Source organism: Hypanus sabinus, chromosome 12 (genome assembly GCF_030144855.1).
Source record: "Hypanus sabinus isolate sHypSab1 chromosome 12, sHypSab1.hap1, whole genome shotgun sequence".
Taxonomy (NCBI): Eukaryota; Metazoa; Chordata; class Chondrichthyes; order Myliobatiformes; family Dasyatidae; genus Hypanus; species Hypanus sabinus.
In genome coordinates this window covers 25,134,785-25,154,132 of record NC_082717.1, presented here as the reverse complement: position 1 = coordinate 25,154,132, position 19,348 = coordinate 25,134,785, and the positions used below count along the sequence as shown (strand labels likewise).

Sequence of the window (19,348 nt, the reverse complement as noted above, 5' to 3'; positions counted from 1 at the left end):
CTCCAGCAGTTCTTCTAGCACTAACCAAGTCTCACCAACTCGTGGCTACCTTGTTTATACTTGCAACAAGTGCAGAGTTTAAATAAATGAGCAGTATTCCTTCCAGTCTTCAGGCACTTCACTTCTGACTAACAAAGACATAAAACACTGTCAGGGTGCCAGCTACCTCCCCATTTGCACTGTGGATTTAACAACCCTTGTGCATTCATGACATCTCTTTCTCTTCAAAACTGATCTGCTCCATATTATCCATCTCTGAATTCATTTCCCACATCCTTCTTGGGGAATACAGATGGGCAGTATTCACTTTGGATCTCAAGCACGTCAACCAGCTCTGCACACAGATCACCCCTTTGATACCCACATTCTTTGATATCCTCCATTTCTCTGTGCATGGAATCATAGCAAAATGCACAGATCAAAACCACCCATTTGCAGTACATACTTACCATGTCAATCCTCACTTCCAGCTGCAGGTGGCAACTACATTCGCCAGCACCTCTTGCTATAATTTTAATACCCTGCCTACAGCAGACAGATAGCATCTGAAACTCGGTAGAAATAGCAGAGATGCCTTGCTGTTTACGTTACTGCATTTCAATCTTTACTCAGCATCTGCCTGGATACCAGCGAACTGAAGAAACTCCTTGGAGCAGTGTGGCTAAGAAGAGATTTGAAAGCAGTGTGCACATTCTTGGCTGGTTTAGACAGGTAAAATAGAGGGAAGCTGCTTTTACTAATGCAAGTCAAAACACCAAAGGGGTTTAGATTTCAAGTGATTGATGGAAGATCCATGAGCAAGTGAATAAAACTTAGTTTATTATCTGGAATGCATTGTTAAAAAGTGAGGTGAACATAGACTGTCAAAAGGGAAGTTTATAAATGATTGAATATCATATGCAGGACCACAGTTAAAAAAAATGGAGCATGAAATGGATGTTAGACTATTGAGACAACAGTCTAAATGGCTTCCTTCTGCACTGTAGTAACTCGAGCTGGATTAGCATTACTACAAATAAATTTATTCTGTACAATGCTACTGTGCTACAGCCTGTGCATTTTTTTTTTGTTTTGCTCCAGCATGGAAAACATTCCTATTCATCTACCTGCTGTTATCCTGCTCATGTTTTTCTCCACCTCAAGGCAATGTTCAAACTGCGCACCAGAAATAAATTACACTATTTAACTCTATGGGCAACTCTTGTACATTTAGATGGAGTCAAGCCGTCACAATCAATCCAGCTATTAAACACTTACACTGCTCTTCACATCTCGAAGTTTAGGAAGAATCTCCAAACCAAAGCCATCTGCTTGGCCTCGACTTCTGTTCCCACCATTCATGTAGTTTCCAAAAGCAAGAATCAAACTCAGTACCTGCTTTACACCAGTACTTGTTTGCAGCGTCTGATGGGAGAAGAAAAAATAAACCATTTAAATGAACTTTGAATGTTATTACTTAATCATTTTGAAGTGAACATCTAAAAATTTATAATTTTCCCCAAATATTAAATTGTTTTGTTCCTCACATGAATGATTCTCATAAGATGTCAAAATGCAAAGTGAGTACAATACGCTGTGTGTGACAAGCTTTAGGCACTGATCTTTTCGGTGATTGCTCATTGTACCACATGTATTGGGCTTTGGAAACCCGGTGGAGTCCATCCCCCTCCAGGTAATTTTTTTTAAACAAGATCGAGTTGCTAGCTCGACCCTCAACCTAGGCACAGATGAAGAGTGTGCAAGGGAGCCGACCAGATTTGAACTCGGCACCTCTCGCCCCAAAGTCCAACGTTGATGCCACCATGCCAGATAATGTGAGCTTTTAAACCAATGGGGTATTTATTTCCAAGCAATGTGTTTCTGAAAAGATGTACTAATTGCCTCTTTGATAGAATTGGCAGTTAAACACCATCCAGTCTTTCTTACAAACAATTTCTCATTTACAATTAATAAACTTTGAAGACAATTACATGGACCAGTTTTAACTGAGCTTGGCTTAACTGAACGTTCCCTTCATGAAAACATCTTTGTGTATATTTGACACAACAACCCCATCTGTAGCACTGCTAGTGCAGCATGCCCTTACTCATCGAGTGAAATCTTCCAATAATTCTCCAGATCTTTTCCCAATGCTACTCTTGAACTTTTTCCTGAAAGCTGGAAGGCTACATGCCAAGTTAGACTGGGGAGATTTCCAAATTTCAGATTAAAGTGGTAACCCCAGGGGTGATGTGGAGAATATGTCCCAAATAAATCATACTGAGCCATCCCCACTCTACCCAATTTTTTTTTCTTGTATTTTGTGTAATCTATCTGGCATTAATTGAGACATTTACATCACTGATTGCCCAGAACAGCAAATAAGCTTAATGAAACCAATCTGGAAATTAAATAAAATAATGAACACATCAGGTTCAAGTTTAATTGACATTCAACTATATATGAATACCTATAAATACAACCAAATGAAACAGCTTCCTCCAGGAGCAAGGTACAAATCACAGTACCAACAGTCACACACAACAATACAACAGTCACACACAACAATACAACAGTCACAGGGTACATACAGCACATAGAATTATGATAAGTAGTAAACACACCATCACAAAGAGTAATAATATAACCCATGTCCTGTGGACTGACGGTGCAAGGATGCGTCCTGAAGGCAAGGTTCTCCAAGAACAAGCAGACACCAGTCTGATCATCACGTGCCAGTACAGCCACAGTCAAACGCAATCCAGTTTGTCTTCCACCAGTAGAATACTGGACAGCCACAGTGATGGGAGGGATCAGCCCCAACCCAACACGGGGGTTCACTGTGCCACACCGCCTCCAACATTTCCTTCCCCAAGGCAGCTGCAACAGGAGACCCTGCAGGACGAGTATCTGCTCCACTCAATATCCGAGGCCGCAGAGCTCTCCTGCCAGTTTCACTAATGAACCTGACTTGCAGCATTCGACATTACCAATGTTCAACAGAGTCTTGCCATCACAAGCGTCCGAGACGATGATTTACATCGTTTGTTGGACCGTGCACCATCTCCAATGCCTTCCTGTAGCAGGTCGAAAAATGGTCCTCAACAAGTCCAGTTCCACTGCTATCGAGTGACTCGCTAGAGAGGTAGACCTACAGTATTTGATGTTTTTAATATCCACCAGTGTCTTGTGATTGTATAAAAGATGTGATGCAGAGATCCCAGTACATCACCCGTAATCTTCACAAAATTCTCATTCAGTTTCAAGAAAATAACCTGCATGATAGGTATTGGCATTAATACTGTTTCCATACATTAAAGACCAAAATTGGATCTGCCATGATTTCAATAACGTCCGTGTAGGCTTGGTGCCGATTGGCCGCCTTTTCTTACATAAAACCAAAAACCCTTGGGCTGAAATAATTGACCAAATACACAGCTCTACAAAGGAAACTGCAGTTGTTTTTTTTTTAAAAAAAGAACAGCATATTTTAGTTACAAAAGAACCACTGCACCTAGGCTTTGGACAGCTCCCCAGCGTAATGGTCCATTTATATCTCACCCTCAAGATATAGGTGTTTGAATTCAAGTGCCACTATTTACATTGAGGTATGTTGAGATCTACTCATTAGTAGTACAGAACTATAAAAATACATCTTGTTTCTACATTACTTTTTTGCTCATTCATTCAATGTTTTAATCCTTTTCTCTATGTTATATAGTTCATTCTTTATCCATTAAGGTTGCAACAGTTTTGGCCACACCATTTCAACCATTGTCAAGATCTTGAAGTTTTTTTGTGTGACTGTACTTCAATATCTTATGTGCTTGCTACCTTATTTGTATGCTATATGTACTTTGTGCTGTGTGTGGCTGTTGGCACTGTGTTGCTCCTTGGCTCACTGTTTTGTCTGGCTGTATTCATGTACGGTTGAATGACAATTAAGCTTGAACTATGATTTTATAGTTTTTTCACAATCCCTAAAAGGTACCATTAAACAAGGCATCAGTGAAGAGCTTTGTGCTTTTTGATTACAATTAGATTAGTTACATATTCCCCCCCCCCCCATGAGAAGACGTACCTTACATAACTTGTCCATTAATTCAAGCTTACGGTTGATGGTGGCAATATTTTCTAAGAAAGTAGATTGGAAAAGGATGCAAAACACACGTTCGGAGAAGTTGACGATTTGAGATAGTTCATAGAGAAACCTGAATGGAAATAATCACTAGTCACAGTGCAAATCCACAGTACGTGAACTTTAGTCTAACACCACCTCCCTCAACAATTCAGAAGTAACTTCTTCCCTTCTGCTATCTTATTTGTGAATGGACATTGAACCCATAAACACTATCACGCTACATTTTTTCCCCTATTTCTGCACTATTTAACTTTATAAGTATATACCTACTGTAATTTACAGTTTATGTATGGCAATGTACTGCTGCTGCATAACAAATTTTCTGACATATGCTGGTAATATTAAATCTGATTCTCCCACATCAATATCAACCATTAATGGAATACCAGAACCAAGAAAATGTTTACAGTTGAAAAGCAATTAGCTAAAGTGAATACTAAGTAGTGAAAAACTTACTGTTCTGGTTTATCCAAAGGCTTGGCATTATCTTTATCTTTATCTTTAGAGGATTTATGCATCTGCTTTTCAATTTTCTCCAGCTCTTCATGTTGTGCTCTCTGTATACAAAAAATGTTTATGTATGAGAATGCTGTAGAAAGCACTAGGTAGGAAAGCTTGAACCACAACCATGCCCTGCATTTTTGTAGCACATTTCCTCTCTTTTACTACCTCAATTGTCAGATTTCTAGTGATATCGAGAAAGATTTCAACCTCATTTCAATGATCTTGTGTGTGCAGGTGATTTAATAAAAATGTTCATGCTAGAGTATTCACAGCTGGTTTATGGACTTGTCAATGTGGTAGTTACTGAATGATGGGTACTGGCAAGTTGCGTAATTATGGCTAAAGTACACTGTATTTTAGCAAAGATCAAACTAGTCAAACACCACAGGATGGAAGTGATGACCGAGGCCCCCCCGCCTTTGCTAAATTTAAAGATCAGCACCTGACAAGCAACAAACAATGCTTCTAGCTCAGTCTGGAAACATCCTCAGACAGTGTGGAAAAATAACCAAGATCTTCCCTATGCACAATCACTTAGAATGCAAGGCTGTCCAGCCTCTGAAATTCTGTTTACAGACCATAATAAAACAAAGTAATTTGGATCAATGTTAACCATTTGGTAGACGAACTTGGTTTGCATTTGGCTGATATGAACACATGCTCACTTGCAATTCTCTTCAAACTAAACAAACTGGCAGAAAGAAGCTGAAGGATCAGTATTTCATGCTACATGTAAATTTAACATCGAGAATGGTCAGACCAACAAAGCAGGCAGCCAATCTGATCGGTCAGACCTTGTGGATGAAATGAATTAAAATAAGTCAGTTTGCACATTTACATTGCTGGATACAAGACTTTAAGATATAGGAGCAGAATTAGGCCATTTGCAACGTCAATATTCCTCTCAGCCCCAATCTAATTTTCCCCCTGTATCCCTTCATGCCTTAACCAATTATGAATCTATCAATCTCTTCCTTAAATATACATGGCCTTTGCAGCTGCTTGTGGCAAAGAGTTCCACAGCTTCACCACTCTCTGGCTAAAGAAATTCCTCATCTCCATTCTAAAAGGACGCCCCTCTACTCTGAGACTGTATTCTCTTGTCTTATTTCTCCCACTACAGGAAACATCCTCTCCACATCCACTTTATCAAGGCCTTCCACCTTTTGATATGTTTTAGAACACTAGAACACTACAGCACAGTACAGGCCCTTCAGCTCTCGATGTTGTGCCAACCCATATATTCCTTAATAAAAGTACTAAACCCACACTACCCCATAACCCTCCATTTTTCATTCATCCATGTGCCTGTCCAAGAGGCTCTTAAATACCCCTAACATTTTAGCCTCCACCACCATCCCTGGCAAGTCATTCCAGGCACCCATAATGTAAAAAACTTACCCCTGATATTTCCCCTAAACTTGCCTCCCTTAACTTTGTACATATGCCCTCTGGTGTTTGTTGTTTGTGCCCTGGGAAGCAGATACTGGCTTTCCACCCTATCTATGCCTCTACAAGTCCCCTCCCATTCTGCTATGCTCCAAAGAGAAAAGTCCCAGCTCTACTAACCTTGCTTCATATGACTTGTTCTCCAAACCAGGCAAAATCTTGGTAAATCTCCTCTGCACCCTCTCCATAGCTTCCACATCCTTCCTATAATGAGGTGACCAGAACTGAACACATACTCTAAGTGCGGTCTCACCAGAGATTTGTAGAGTTGCAACATGACCTCTTTACTCTTGAAATCAATCCCCCTTTTAATAAAGCCTAGCATCCCATAGGCCTTCTTAACTATCCTATCAACCTGTGCAGCAACCTTGAGAGGTGTATTGGTTTGAACCTCAAGGTCCCTCTGTCCATCCACACTCTTAAGTAACCGGCCATTAACCCTGTCCTCAGCCTTCTGGTTTATCCTTCCAAAATGCATCACCTCACATTTATCCAGATTGAACTCCATCTGCCACTTTTCTGCCCAAATCTGCATCCTGTCTATATCCTCTTGTAAATTTCGACAACCTACAGCTCCATCCACAACTCCAATTTTCGTGTCATCCACAAACTTACTCAGCAATCCTTCTGCCTCTTCATCCAGGTGATTTATAAAAATCACAAAGAGCAGGGAACCCAGGACAGATCCCTGCGGCACTCCACTAGTCACCGACCTACAGGCAGAATACTTTCCTTCCACAACTACACTCTGCTTTCTTCCTTTAAGCCAATTTTTTTTTTATCCGAACAGCCAAGGTTCCACTGATCCCATGCCTCATGACTTTCTCTCATGGGGGACCTTGTCAAATGCCTTGCCATGTAGACCACATCTACCACCCTACCCTCATCAATTGCTTTTATTACCTCTTCAAAAAACTCAATTAGGCTCATGAGGCATGACCTTCCCTTCACAAAGCCATGTGGACTATCCTTGAGTAGACTACTTCTCCAAATGCTCGCAGATCCTATCCTTAAGAATCCGTTCCAATAGTTTGCAGACCTCCGACGCAAGACTCACCTGTCTATAGTTCCCAGGATTCTCCCCATTACCTTTTCTTTTAAAGCAAGGGAACTATATTTGCCATTCTCCAATCCTCCAGCACCTCCCCTGCAGTCAAAGAGGATTCAAAGATCATAGCTACTGCTCCAGCGATCTCTTCTCCCACTTCCCACAGCAACCTGGGGTATGTCATGTCCGGCCATGGGGACTTACCAATCTCGATGTTTTTAAGAAGATCCAGCACTTCTTAATCTCAACACTGTGCAGCACACAGGCCTGTTCTATTTTGACCTCTACCCTGATCAAGGTCCTTTTCACTGGTGAATACTGAAGCAAAGTATTCATTTAGGACCTCCCCAACCTCCTCCGCCTCCAGGCACATGTTGCCTTATTTATCTTTAGCGACCTCACCTTCATTCTTGTCATCATTCTGTTCTTCACATACGCATAGAACACCTTGCGGTTCTCCTTAATCCTAAATGCCAAGGCCTTCTCATGCCCCCTTCAAGTTCTCCTAAGTCCTTTCTTAAGCCTCCTCCTGGCTACCCTATATTTCTCATGAGCTCCTCCTGCTTCCTGCTTCTTATATCTAACATATGCTTCCTTTTCCCTCTTGACGAGTTGCCTCACATGTTTCGTCAGCCACTGTTCCCTTTTCCTACCATTTTTTCCTCGTCTCAGTGGGACAAACCTATCCTGAACTCAGCACAAGTGGCCCCTGAACTTCCTCCACATTACTTCTGTGCTTTCACACTTGAACATCTGTTTCCAATTTACTCTCATTAGTTCCTGCCACATCCCTTCAGTTATCCCTCCCCTAATTAAGCACTTTCCCATTTTGTCTGTTTCTATCCTTTTCCATAGCTATGCTGAAACTAAAGGAGTTGTGGTCACTCTCACCAAAATGCTCCCCCACCAAGAGGTCTGCCACCTGACCAGGTTCATTACCCAGAACTGGATCCAGTATGGCCTCTCCTCTCGTCAGCTGGTCCATATACTGGGTCAGAAGTCCTTTTTGAATACACCTGACAAATTCAGCCCCGTCTATCCTACTTGCAGTCAGGAGGTGCCAGTCAATACAAAGGAAGTTGAAATCACCCATAACTACTACCCTGCATTTCCTGCACCATCCTAAAATCTGCCTGCTTATCTGCTCCTTGCTGTCCCGAGGGCTATTTGGGGGCCTATAGACTACTCCCAGCACATACAAGAAGGCCCCACTGCATTTTTCTGAATTCTAGGAATATAGACTGAGTTATCACCCTTCATGTGACAAGCCATTCAATCCTGCAATCATTTTTGTGAACCTCCTTTGAACCCTCTCCAGTTTTGTTAAACTCAGTGATCTGTCCTTATGAACATTTGCAAATAAATACCTGTAACTGCATCTCTGAAGGAAGGTGCCTATGATAGTATCAAAAAGCCATAGTGAGATCAAACAAAAGTTTTGGTTGAATGGATGGGAACCATCAAGGTGAAAAAACATAATATTTGGGACAAAGAAATGAATTGATGCAAGAAAAAGCTAACTTGGATAATGGAGAGAAAACATAAGCAGTATGGAGTGAAAATGTAGCCTTGGAAATGACGTTACGTGTGAAGAAGAGGAGCAAAGACCATATTAGGTCAATGATCAGAGGAGCCTGGCATTTTGCCCTGCAAGATAATTTAGTCTCAAAGAGCGATGCAGCCAGATCGTGTGGAAGAGGAGACAACAACAAATCTGGAGACAGGATTTAGTTGGTTTAGTTTGACACATTGATCCAAATTAAGGAAATGGGAAGGAATGATGCTGGTCTCAAGGGAATGCACACTCAACAACCTGATATGAAGGACTATGTAATGGCTTGAAACCAGCCATGTGTATTGGAGAATTTATAATCCTGGAAAGAGGAACATAGAGCTTAGAAAAAAAAAATGATCCCTGGGGAATGGCATTCATTGGCAAATGGTGATCAAACTGATTGCAGAACAAAGGATTGTTGTGACTTGTTTACCAGAGATTATTTTTGAAATAAAATAACTTGGAATTAAAGAGTTTCTAATTAAAAACACTACTACACAAAGCAGTACATTCCAGAAAAAGCATGACACAGATACTGTTCATCAATACATTATGGGACAGACTGCAACACAGGAAGACAAAGATATAATTGGAACCTTTGATGACGATGTCAGGACAAAAGTCATACATTAAGACTGAAAGATTCCAAGACAGTTTTAGAAAGGTATATTATTCATAGGGATCAGAATTCACAATACATTGCATAAGCATGACTATAACCATTCAAGTTGATTATCTCTATATGACTATTAAATTATTTAACAGCTTCAATATGGGGGCCCTTAGTTCTGAAGAGCCAGTATGACATTGTAGCAGATAAATTGATTGAACAGACTTGGTAATCTCTAGCATCTTAACTGAGTATATTACAAATAGTCATTTCAAGCACAGAGAGAAAATGGAGATGTGAACTGTAGAAACTTTGAAAGTTTTAGCTGACACTGCCAAGCCAAAATAAACATTTCTAATAATTAAAGGACCACATGTGCCACAAGTGAGGTAACACGAGTGTGCCTTCCTTTGCATTTGGTTTATTTCATTTGCACAGCACCAAAATAAGCAACCAAACCTTAAAGACCACTGTCTTGTGTGCTAATAAAACCAGCTTCCAGGATCAGAACTTGCCAAAAAAATTAATATTAACTACCACGTAAAATATCTATGTTTCCAGTTAAAATGATAGGTGGGCCTTTGATGATGAAAGTTACAAAACCTATTACAAGTACAGGCATACACAGGTGGAATGAAAATCCTACTTGCAAGAGCATCACAGTCATGTAGCGTCTTATAATCACAAAAGGAGGCCGTTCCTATAATTGTTTCAATCCACCTGTGGGAATGAGGATAAAGATCAGGTCTCTTTCTCCTAGTGTTCACTTGCTTCCATTTTTTTTTCTTTTGTAGGTTTAGCCTATTTGCCTCATGTCATTGGACATGCGAAAGATACTACTGAAAAGAACTGCTGAAGAAACTCAACAGATCAGGAAGCATCTAATATTGTATCACGACCCTTCATCTAAAACATATTCAGGCCAAAGTAAGGGCCTCAAACCAGAATGACAACTCTTCATTTCCTTCCACAAATGTTGCCTGACCTACTGAGTTCCTACAGCTTCTTTTGTCCAGAGTCTGGGATCTTTAGTCTTGTGTGCCTCCATTATTCATGATGAGTTTTTTTTTAAAAACCTTTTGGATGATTAAGAGTGTTGTAAAACAATTGTTTTAATTGCTTTCAAAAATAAATATCCCTTAAATAGAATGCCTACTGTCAAGTACAACCAACAAAAACTCCGTTGATGCATTGAAAACCTGGAGTGAAAACTCCGGAATAATATCAGATAATGCCAGCATGAAGAAAACAAGGTATTTAATTCCAGACGTCTGCCAACGATGTGGATTTGGAGGAAAGAACTCCCTGTCTCTTGAAGAAATGCAGGCTTCTTTTCACGCATTGAAAAAGTCAAGGGGAATGACCTGACGTGACCTAGAGAAAGCTGCCTGATCCTCTCGCACTATGGGCCTTAGACATTCACTGGAAAAGAGAGAGACAGAGATTTAGGTTAATCTTCCACTAGTCCCTACATGACACTGGGATGCAAGCCTAAATTTTGCACTGAAAATCTACTCTGGGCTTTGGCTCAGCCCGCAGTCAAGATCTGTGACTGCTACCACTGAGCCAAAATGATACTCATGTGTAAAAAGAAAAAATCCATTATCACCATCTCAACTGCCATTTTTATGACAGTGCAATGCATGGAATGATAGGATCGTAAAAGTGGCTGGAAAAAATACATTTTTTTAAAAAAAAACATTGGGCTGTTTTCAGGAAAGGGAACCTACTTTATAGTTATTGAATTTCTAACTTGACAAAACAAGTTTGTATTTCTTTTGGGAGCAATTCACAAAGCTGACCAGAAGCAACTGCCAGAGTCAGATTTCATTCCACTCCTTTCAAGTGGATTTGTGTTGCGATTGTGTTACGAGAAGAACCTAGAAGACGTGCCTGCCCTCGACCCTGAAGGGCGGGCAAGTTGCCCATGACCACTCCTCTGGGACAGGCAAACTGCTTGGGTCTGGAGAGGCTGAGCCATTTCAAGCAAGTCCAACCAACCTTACCTTGCATGATCCAATGAGTTGACCCAGTTACAGCAGCAACATGAAAATTCCATACAATCAAGTCAAATAGCTTCATTGATGCCTACAGTCAACGGTTCCTCTGGTTTCTTTCTTATACTATTTTTTAAAACAGCTGTGCAAATCAACCATTGCTCTGATCAGGAATTTTTCTTTTTTTTAATATATACACACAGGCTGAAAACTGAAGCACTTTAAATGTTTTTTTTTTGGAAATATGTATTCTATGATCATTTAGAATGAAAAATCACACACTTTAGATGTTATTAATTGAAAGGAAATAAATATAGATGAGAAAACCTTTCATGTTTCATAAATGTTTTCTCATCTGCATTTATTTCAGCTGCGTGGCAACAAAGACTATGTGCATGGGAGAATTTCAGTCACTATGTGGCTGTGCACCCACTCAACTTAGAGGGAACACTGCCTGCAATGCAAAAAGGAAAAAACCCTACGTATCAAAAACAACAGGGCTTCCAAAAATTTCAACGTTTGCATTAACATTGGTTCAAAATAATACTGACCACCACATCTAATCTCTCTCTTTTCGAAAAGTGATTCACTGTTGTTATAATGTGTGCCTCCTTTGGTTAAATACAAAGGCAGCTGGACACCAAGCATCGAATTTAGGACAAATACAGATAGGTCCCCTTAGGTTATCTAGTTGCAATTAGCTCTCAAACCCCACCTCAATCACTTTGCATCAAGCCTCCCACATTATCCAACCCAATCACAATCCAAATATCCATTACCATAAGACAACTGAAACCCAGATCAATCCTTCCCCTTTATTCTTAACATTGAATACTTGAATATCAGCATGACCCCCATTTCCTCAACTCCAATCACTCCCCAGCTGTAACAGTGATCTGTGTCCTCTGGTGAGAACTTCACCTATCCAAGTACCTTCACTAGGCTTGCACAGAAAAGACATCCATGTGTATTTAGTTACGAGTGGTCTGTTCAACTGTTGACACTGCCTCGCCCACAAGGATATTCCACAGAACTTGGCCAGATTATAGATTCTGGAATTTGGAGAAAAACAAAACAAATTGCGGGAGGAAATCAGTGGTTCAAGCAGCGTTTGTGGAGGCAGAGGAATGCTCGACATTTTCTAAGATATTTTGGGCCCTGACCCAGCACATCAACCATCCCTTTGCCTCGACTTTTGCTGTCTGACCCACTATTGACATCCCCCAGCAATTCATTTGCCCGTGAAAATTTGTGCTGTGAAAAATGCCATGAATTGTAAACTGTTACATTCAAGGTGATGTGTGATCATCTGCTATTACCATCTTACAACCTTGCCCTCAGCTCCTCTATGAGCATCTAAAGAACATGCAGGATATGGACCATAAATAAAGACATTTTAGATTTTAAACTGCAAGATTTATGTCCCTTTGCATTTTACTCAGCCTTGGATTTTGTGTTCATTTTGAATTCATGAAAATACAGAAAATGGAATCTCAGAATCAGATGGTCCGAATTAAATTTGTTAACCAACTTGAGGTAGTTATTGTGCTTCAATTTATACACACTGCAGATTGATGTAGGCACAGCAAAGGTCAGAGGTCACTTAGAACCTTGTGTTCAGTTCTGTAAACCTCAATGAAAATTTAAAAACGATTAAGACTAAAGTGCAACAGAGACATTTCAAATAGTGATTTGAAGGTGAATTAAGTGCAGAAAGAGGGGAAACAAGTGAATTGAAGGATGTCTTGACTTGGAAAGGAAACATAAAAAGGGAAGAAAAGTTTTGGGAAAAACATCTTGGAATATTCATCTGCAGGTTTGAAGCTTAAATTTAACTTGGACCATCTGATTCTGAGATTCCATTTTCTGTATTTTCATGAATTCAAAATGAACACAAAGCCAGAATCCCTGCAAACACAATGTTATTGTTCAAGTTTCTCCAAATCCAATCAAGAAAAGCTCACCAAGACTTAATTACTATCGCTTCCAACCACAAATAGAAACTGAACAAGAGTAAAACATTGACATTTTCCTTTTAAAATGCTATATAGCTTCAAAATTCTCATACAAATGACTAGATCAATCAACTTGTGGTTGTAGAACTAGCCTGAAAGTGGATGGAGATAAAGATTGTAAGAACCAAAAGGTAATCATGGACTGAAAAGCAATACCAAAAAACATTGTTTGCCGAGAGTACAGAAGAATTAAGGCAAAACTGGAACTGGTCTACAATTGTTTCTACCAGAGAAATTGTTTTGCACTTCTTAGAAAATTAAGATACTTGTTCCTTGATTTTGTTTTCAATAAATGAAAACACCCACATTTAGCCAAAATTACAGACAAACCTTTTCTTGATACATGTCAGAAATAGAATAATCAACCTCTAGGAAAATTGCATTTACAATTGGAAGCCAAGAGCAGCATCTCATGCCATAGATCATCTTGGTTGAGCCTGTGGTAATCTACCCCCTGGATTTACTTTATCTGGATGCAGTGAGCTAACCTAATTGAATTGCAGTAACTGAAAAGCCTCCCACAAAGTTTAGTGTTCTTCAATCAGCAAGCAGGCTTGGACATTGTATCCAAGGTCCTATCCCCTTGTGAATGACTTCTGAATTATTTTTCTAGATAAACATTTCCATCAGGGACATTAAGAACTGTCAATAGATTTTAATACTTAAATAAAAAAACCTATTTTTGCACAGCCCCCACAATTCCATAGGCTCAGAAGCTTCCAGAAGGGGCTGAGTCATCATAATTAACAACTTAAAATAGGAACCCATAATTAAAACAAGTAAGGCTTGTGAAGAGATTGAAGATCGTCTAAAGTCATTTCCAGTACACGAGTGTAAAGAATAACATAATTGTTACTCTGGATCCAATGCAACACTAAAGATAAAATAAAGCAATAATTAAAAAATATATAAATATGTAAGATAGCATAGATTGACTGTATGCCCATAAAGTGGCACTAGGCACAGGAGTGTCTATGCTCAAGGTGACTGACAGGAAATGATAAATTAGTGGTGGTTGGTGTGTGGGGGGGGGGGTGGTATTTTAGAGGGCGGAGGTGTTGATCAGACTGACTGCTTGGGGAAAGTAACTTTTTGGGTCTGGTGGTTCTGGCGTGGATGCTACATAGCCTCCTCCCGGATGGTGTTACTGGGCCATCTCCAGCACCTTTCTATATACATGTGCTTGATGGTGGATAGGCTGGTTGCCACTGATGCATTCAGCAGTTTTGATTACTCACTTCAGAGTCTTCTTGACTGCCACCGCGCAGTTTCCATACCAGGCCGTGATGCAGCTTGTCAGGATGCTCCCTGCTGCGCCTCTGCAGAATCACGAGTATAGATGTACATTGTCCAGCTCTTTTCAGTCTCCTCTAAAAGTAGAAGCATTGGTAAACTTCCCCGATTGTGCAGGGTGTTTTCTGACACCTCGTACAAAGTTTCATGACGTACATTCTCAGGAGTTTGAAACTGTTTGCAGGTTAAACTGAGCTGCTGGGGTGAGTTCTCTTGTAGTTCCTCCATCTTGTTGACACTGAGAAAAAGGTTATTCGCCTGGCACCAGGACTCGAGCTCGTCCACCTCTTCTCCGTTGGCCATCTCATTATTGCTGATGACTGCCATCACTCATGTCATTGGCCAACTTGATAATGTGATTACTCAGGTATTTGGCCGTGCATTCATGCATGAGCAGAGCGTAGAGCAATGGGCTCAGCACACAGCCCTGGAGGGCAGCACTGTTGAGGATGATGGGGAGGGAGGAACAGTTTTGCAACCTGAATATCTGAGATCAGTTGGTTAGGAAGTCCAACACCCAGTTGTACAGTGGTGCATTTATTATGAGGATAAAGAGTTTGTTCACCAAGATTTGCAGGACAACCGTATGAATGCTGAACTGAAAATCAGAAACAGCATTCTGACAAGTGTCCTTGTTTGAAATATTGCAGAATATTGGTAGCTAGGGTTGGCTGTTTGGAAGTTCGGTTGATTGTCAAGCCATCAGTGTACATTTGAGGGTGCTGTCTCCTCAATGACTGCTTATATACTCCTTATACTGTGTACAAACTGGCATTCTGAGACAACACCCTCAACTGCGCAGATTATAGTTTCTTTATTGGAGCCCAAAACATCTACAAACATTTTACCAAGTTCAGCAATCAACCAAATTTCCAAGTGTCCTTGTTTTCAAGGTGTGTCAGGGCCAGATTCCTATGCCACTGCGTTGAGTTTCTTTGTGAGAGATATAGATGAAGAAATGCATTTCCAAGATTTTTGCATGTCGGCAGGTAAATTTGACGATTTGGTTCAGCTATTTCGCATTGGTGTACAGACATGGTGGAGAAGCAGCAACTGGAAATGCGTAGGAGGAAATGTGATGCTACCAAGCAGACCAATCACAGTTATTGTGATCTGCATCACCGTGATGCAAGAGTTAATTTTCTGGGGAGGTGCATGTCACCCTACGGTGTAGGGTATGTGGTAACTACGCCATAGATGCGACGCACAAGTATAAATCAGCCTTCAGTATACACACACCAAGTACTTGGCCAAGCCAGGCCATTTTATGGGGTTTAAGTTTCTGCAGTCTTTCTCACATCTGCTGCTGTAAAAGGCAGTGGCTGCTCTTCTGGAAGAGGGAGTAGCTTCCATGGGTCGTTGTGTTGCATGCCTCGAAGTGTGCATAAAAGTCGGTTAGAATGGCAGGGAGGAAGGTGTTACTGATACAGTTGATATTCTTCATTGTGTAGTCAGTAATGTCCTTGACGGCCAGCCACATGCACCAGGGATCATTATCGAACAAGTGTTCCTGAGTCCTTTTTTGAGCATTGGCCATCTTAGTCTTCTTGATCCCCAAGATGAGGTTTCTACTGGCTGTGCTGAGAGCTGTTCTGTCACCAGACTAGAAGGTGGGGTCCCAGTCTTATAGCAGAAAGCTCATCTCAGCCTTTAGCCAGGGCTTTTGGTTGTGCTGTGAGATGACCACACTTTGGGTACCAATGCCATCTATACACTTTGATGTAGCCGGTGACAGATAAGGCACATTCCTCAAAATCTGCCTCTCCTTTGTCTGTGGCAGCCTCCTTCAACATCTGCCAGTTAGTCTGTTCAAAACAGTTTTGAAGCATAGAGATTAGGCCAAAGAGCATTGGTCCTCCTGACTGCTTTCTCCATTTTCAGCAGTGGTCAGTGCACTGTGATTAACATTATGGAGATGTGGACAGAGGCCAACATGAGAATGTGGGGTGATTTTGTATGTAATACATCTGTACACAATTGAGTCTGTTTATTCCCCTGGTGGCCATGGTGATGTGTTAGTAGAATTTGGGTAAAGTATCCTGTAGCATTGAAGTCTCCTACAGTTTTGAAAACAAAATTGTTTTCTGGAGAGCTGCTGATCATGTAAAGTTTGCCCAATGCATCCTTGGCATTCGTGCTCGGGGGATGTTAACAGGAGTGCTGAACTCAACAGTAAACTTCCTGAGCAGGTAAAGCGGCTGGCCATTGAATTATAAGGTGGTCAACTTCCCCTGAACGGTGACTGCTAACTACAGATGAGTCTGTGCACCAACCTTTGTTGATGTATGCACTTCCTTTAGATTTCCCAACAGGAAGTTACTGTCTGTACAGAACAGAGTCATCCCATCGAGTTGAAACACCGGGCCAGATATCTTGTTTAGCTACATTTCAGGGAAAACCAGAATTCAGCAGTCTCTCATCTCTTTGTGTTCACTGAGTCCACTTTATATTCTAGCAGGCAGACATTGGCCAGGAAAAGTGAAGGCACCAGTCTGGTCGGATTAGCTTTCAGCTCAGCTAATGTCCCAGCTCTCTTACCAAGTTTCTGCTTCCTCTCACACTGCTGGTATCTGCCACTTCCTTGGCTGAGCCACCTAGGCCAGATCATTGTCAGTGTCTGGTGTCCAAAGAATCCCTGGACCATTAAGTACCAGTGTTAATCCTGTGGCTAGTGGCTTAAAGGTAATTTGCCCAAGAGTTCAGCAGTGTTGTATTCAGCAAGCTTTGGTTGACTGAGATCTCTGACTAGAAACTTTGAAACGCTATTGAAGAATTTAAACCTTGCACCATTAGGAGCCAGGAAAGTCATTGTGCCCTTGTGCACCACCATTTTCTGTCAGGAAGCAGACTGGTCAGAGTCCACTGTGGCAGGCGGCAAGACTGGGATCCTTTCGAGTAATGGTGGAGAAGGAGGCAGTTTACAATATAATCTGTACTTGTGGTCTCTACATTTCCCAGGTGATTCTGTCATTTCATACATGAGGAAAGAGTCACTTCCATTAGCTTTGCTTGGGGCATGCAAGTAGAACACTTTCTCCACTACTCAACTGCACCACACATTTGTTGAATTATAGACAGTCTGGTTTTACCCTGAATATCTGTGGCTTATCGTCCTGGATAAAATTACTTTGAATTTCAATAAGCAAGTTAACAGCACCCACTGTGAGAACACCAATACATCCAAATTATAACAGAGCAATTGACCATCAACAGTACAGAAAGCACAGCTGCCAATTCCAAACTCCAGTGATCTAGACTCAACCCTGACACTGGATGCTGCAACAAATTTGTACATTCTCTGGGGTGGGTACTCTCCAAGTACTCTGATTTACTCCCACAACCCAAAGACCTGCAGGTTGAGCTTAACCTGCCACTAGAAACTGGCCCTTGTACGTAGGCGAGTGGTAGAATCCAGGGTGAGCTGATAATTGCTTGAGGATTAGTGTGGACGTGACAGGCTAATTGGCCCACCTCTAAGCTGTACAAGACCATGACTGTTTCTTGAGCCAGCCCACAACTCCCATTCACCACCCCACAACATTCATAAACTATTCACAGTCACGCTGGTTTCAAAACCTTGTGATCTCCCCACTGAGGTCATCCTGCAGTGCAGAGCAGGCCAAGTGAACACCGACTGGCAATCAAAAGACATTTAATGAATTTGAAAAGTATTTTAAATTTATAGTAAGCAAAAACCTTGTAGTATACAGTAATAATAAATCTCATTTAGAACACATACTGAACTGAAAAAATTTTAATTTTTATTTTCTTTAGAGATTCAGCACAGTAACAGACCATTATGGTCCAACAAGCCCAAACATAACCATGTGACCAATTAACCTACAAAGCAGCATTCCTTTGGAGTGTGGGAGGAAACTGTAGCATCTGGGGGAAACCACATGGTCACGGGGAGAACGTACAAACTCCTTACAAACAATAGTGGACAAACCACAGACCTTTCCCATCCAGGGTGTTGGCTTTATACAGGTGAACAGAGCAGTACTAGATAAGCCAACAATGACTAGCATAAAGCTAAGGGCCTAAAAGGTGTGGGTCCAGTCCCTGCCTCATCTGGAACAGTGCCATTATAGGAGTGCCAAGGCTTTGGCCCACAGCTTCTACACATCAGTCTGAAGCAGGCAGCAAGGGTTAACTTCAATTTACTATGATGTCACTTCATTTTACCAATACCAGTATTTAGAAAAGCATGCACTTACTGGCAAGACATCCACCGACGACTTATTATTTACTCAAGTCTACAAAACCCTCCATGTAAATGTGAGGAAATCTCAAGAGGAAAATTTTGCATGATCACAGAATACACTTATTACAAAAGAATGCATTACTTCATAATTATTTATGATTTATAGCCACTGTCTGAATATTTAGGAAGCATTTCATCTTCTGAATGATTTACCCTTTCCACTTTTATTATACCCATATGGTCCAAGGTTTCTCTGCAGACATGATACATCCTGGCGATCTATTTTTTACCACTTGCCAAAGACATGGTCATCTGGTTTAGTTTCACTGCAAAAGTAAACAAGCCAATGCCATCTTAGACTGGGAGTAACATTTCCTCCGCTTGTCTTCGATAGCTTGAAACCTTATGTGCAAGACCAAAGTTCACAGTTTTCAAAGCACTATCAAGTAGCAACCATGTTTGTCTTTATTAAAATACTCACTGGGATGAAAACATTCAATTTCTCCCAGTGAGAAACTGTTTGGTAGAGTTTGGAAAGAAAGATGTTATATTT

General features: G+C 40.9%; 1 protein-coding gene across 1 annotated transcript in view; it reads right to left on the bottom strand.

The window, feature by feature from the left end:
* Nucleotides 1-19,348, bottom strand: part of LOC132403320 (formin-2-like) — a 392,743-nt gene that overhangs the window by 112,291 nt on the left and 261,104 nt on the right. Inside the window, 3 exon segments of the mRNA XM_059986771.1 lie at nt 1,258-1,404; nt 4,061-4,190; nt 4,577-4,677. Coding sequence (XP_059842754.1) covers nt 1,258-1,404; nt 4,061-4,190; nt 4,577-4,677 — 378 coding nt within the window.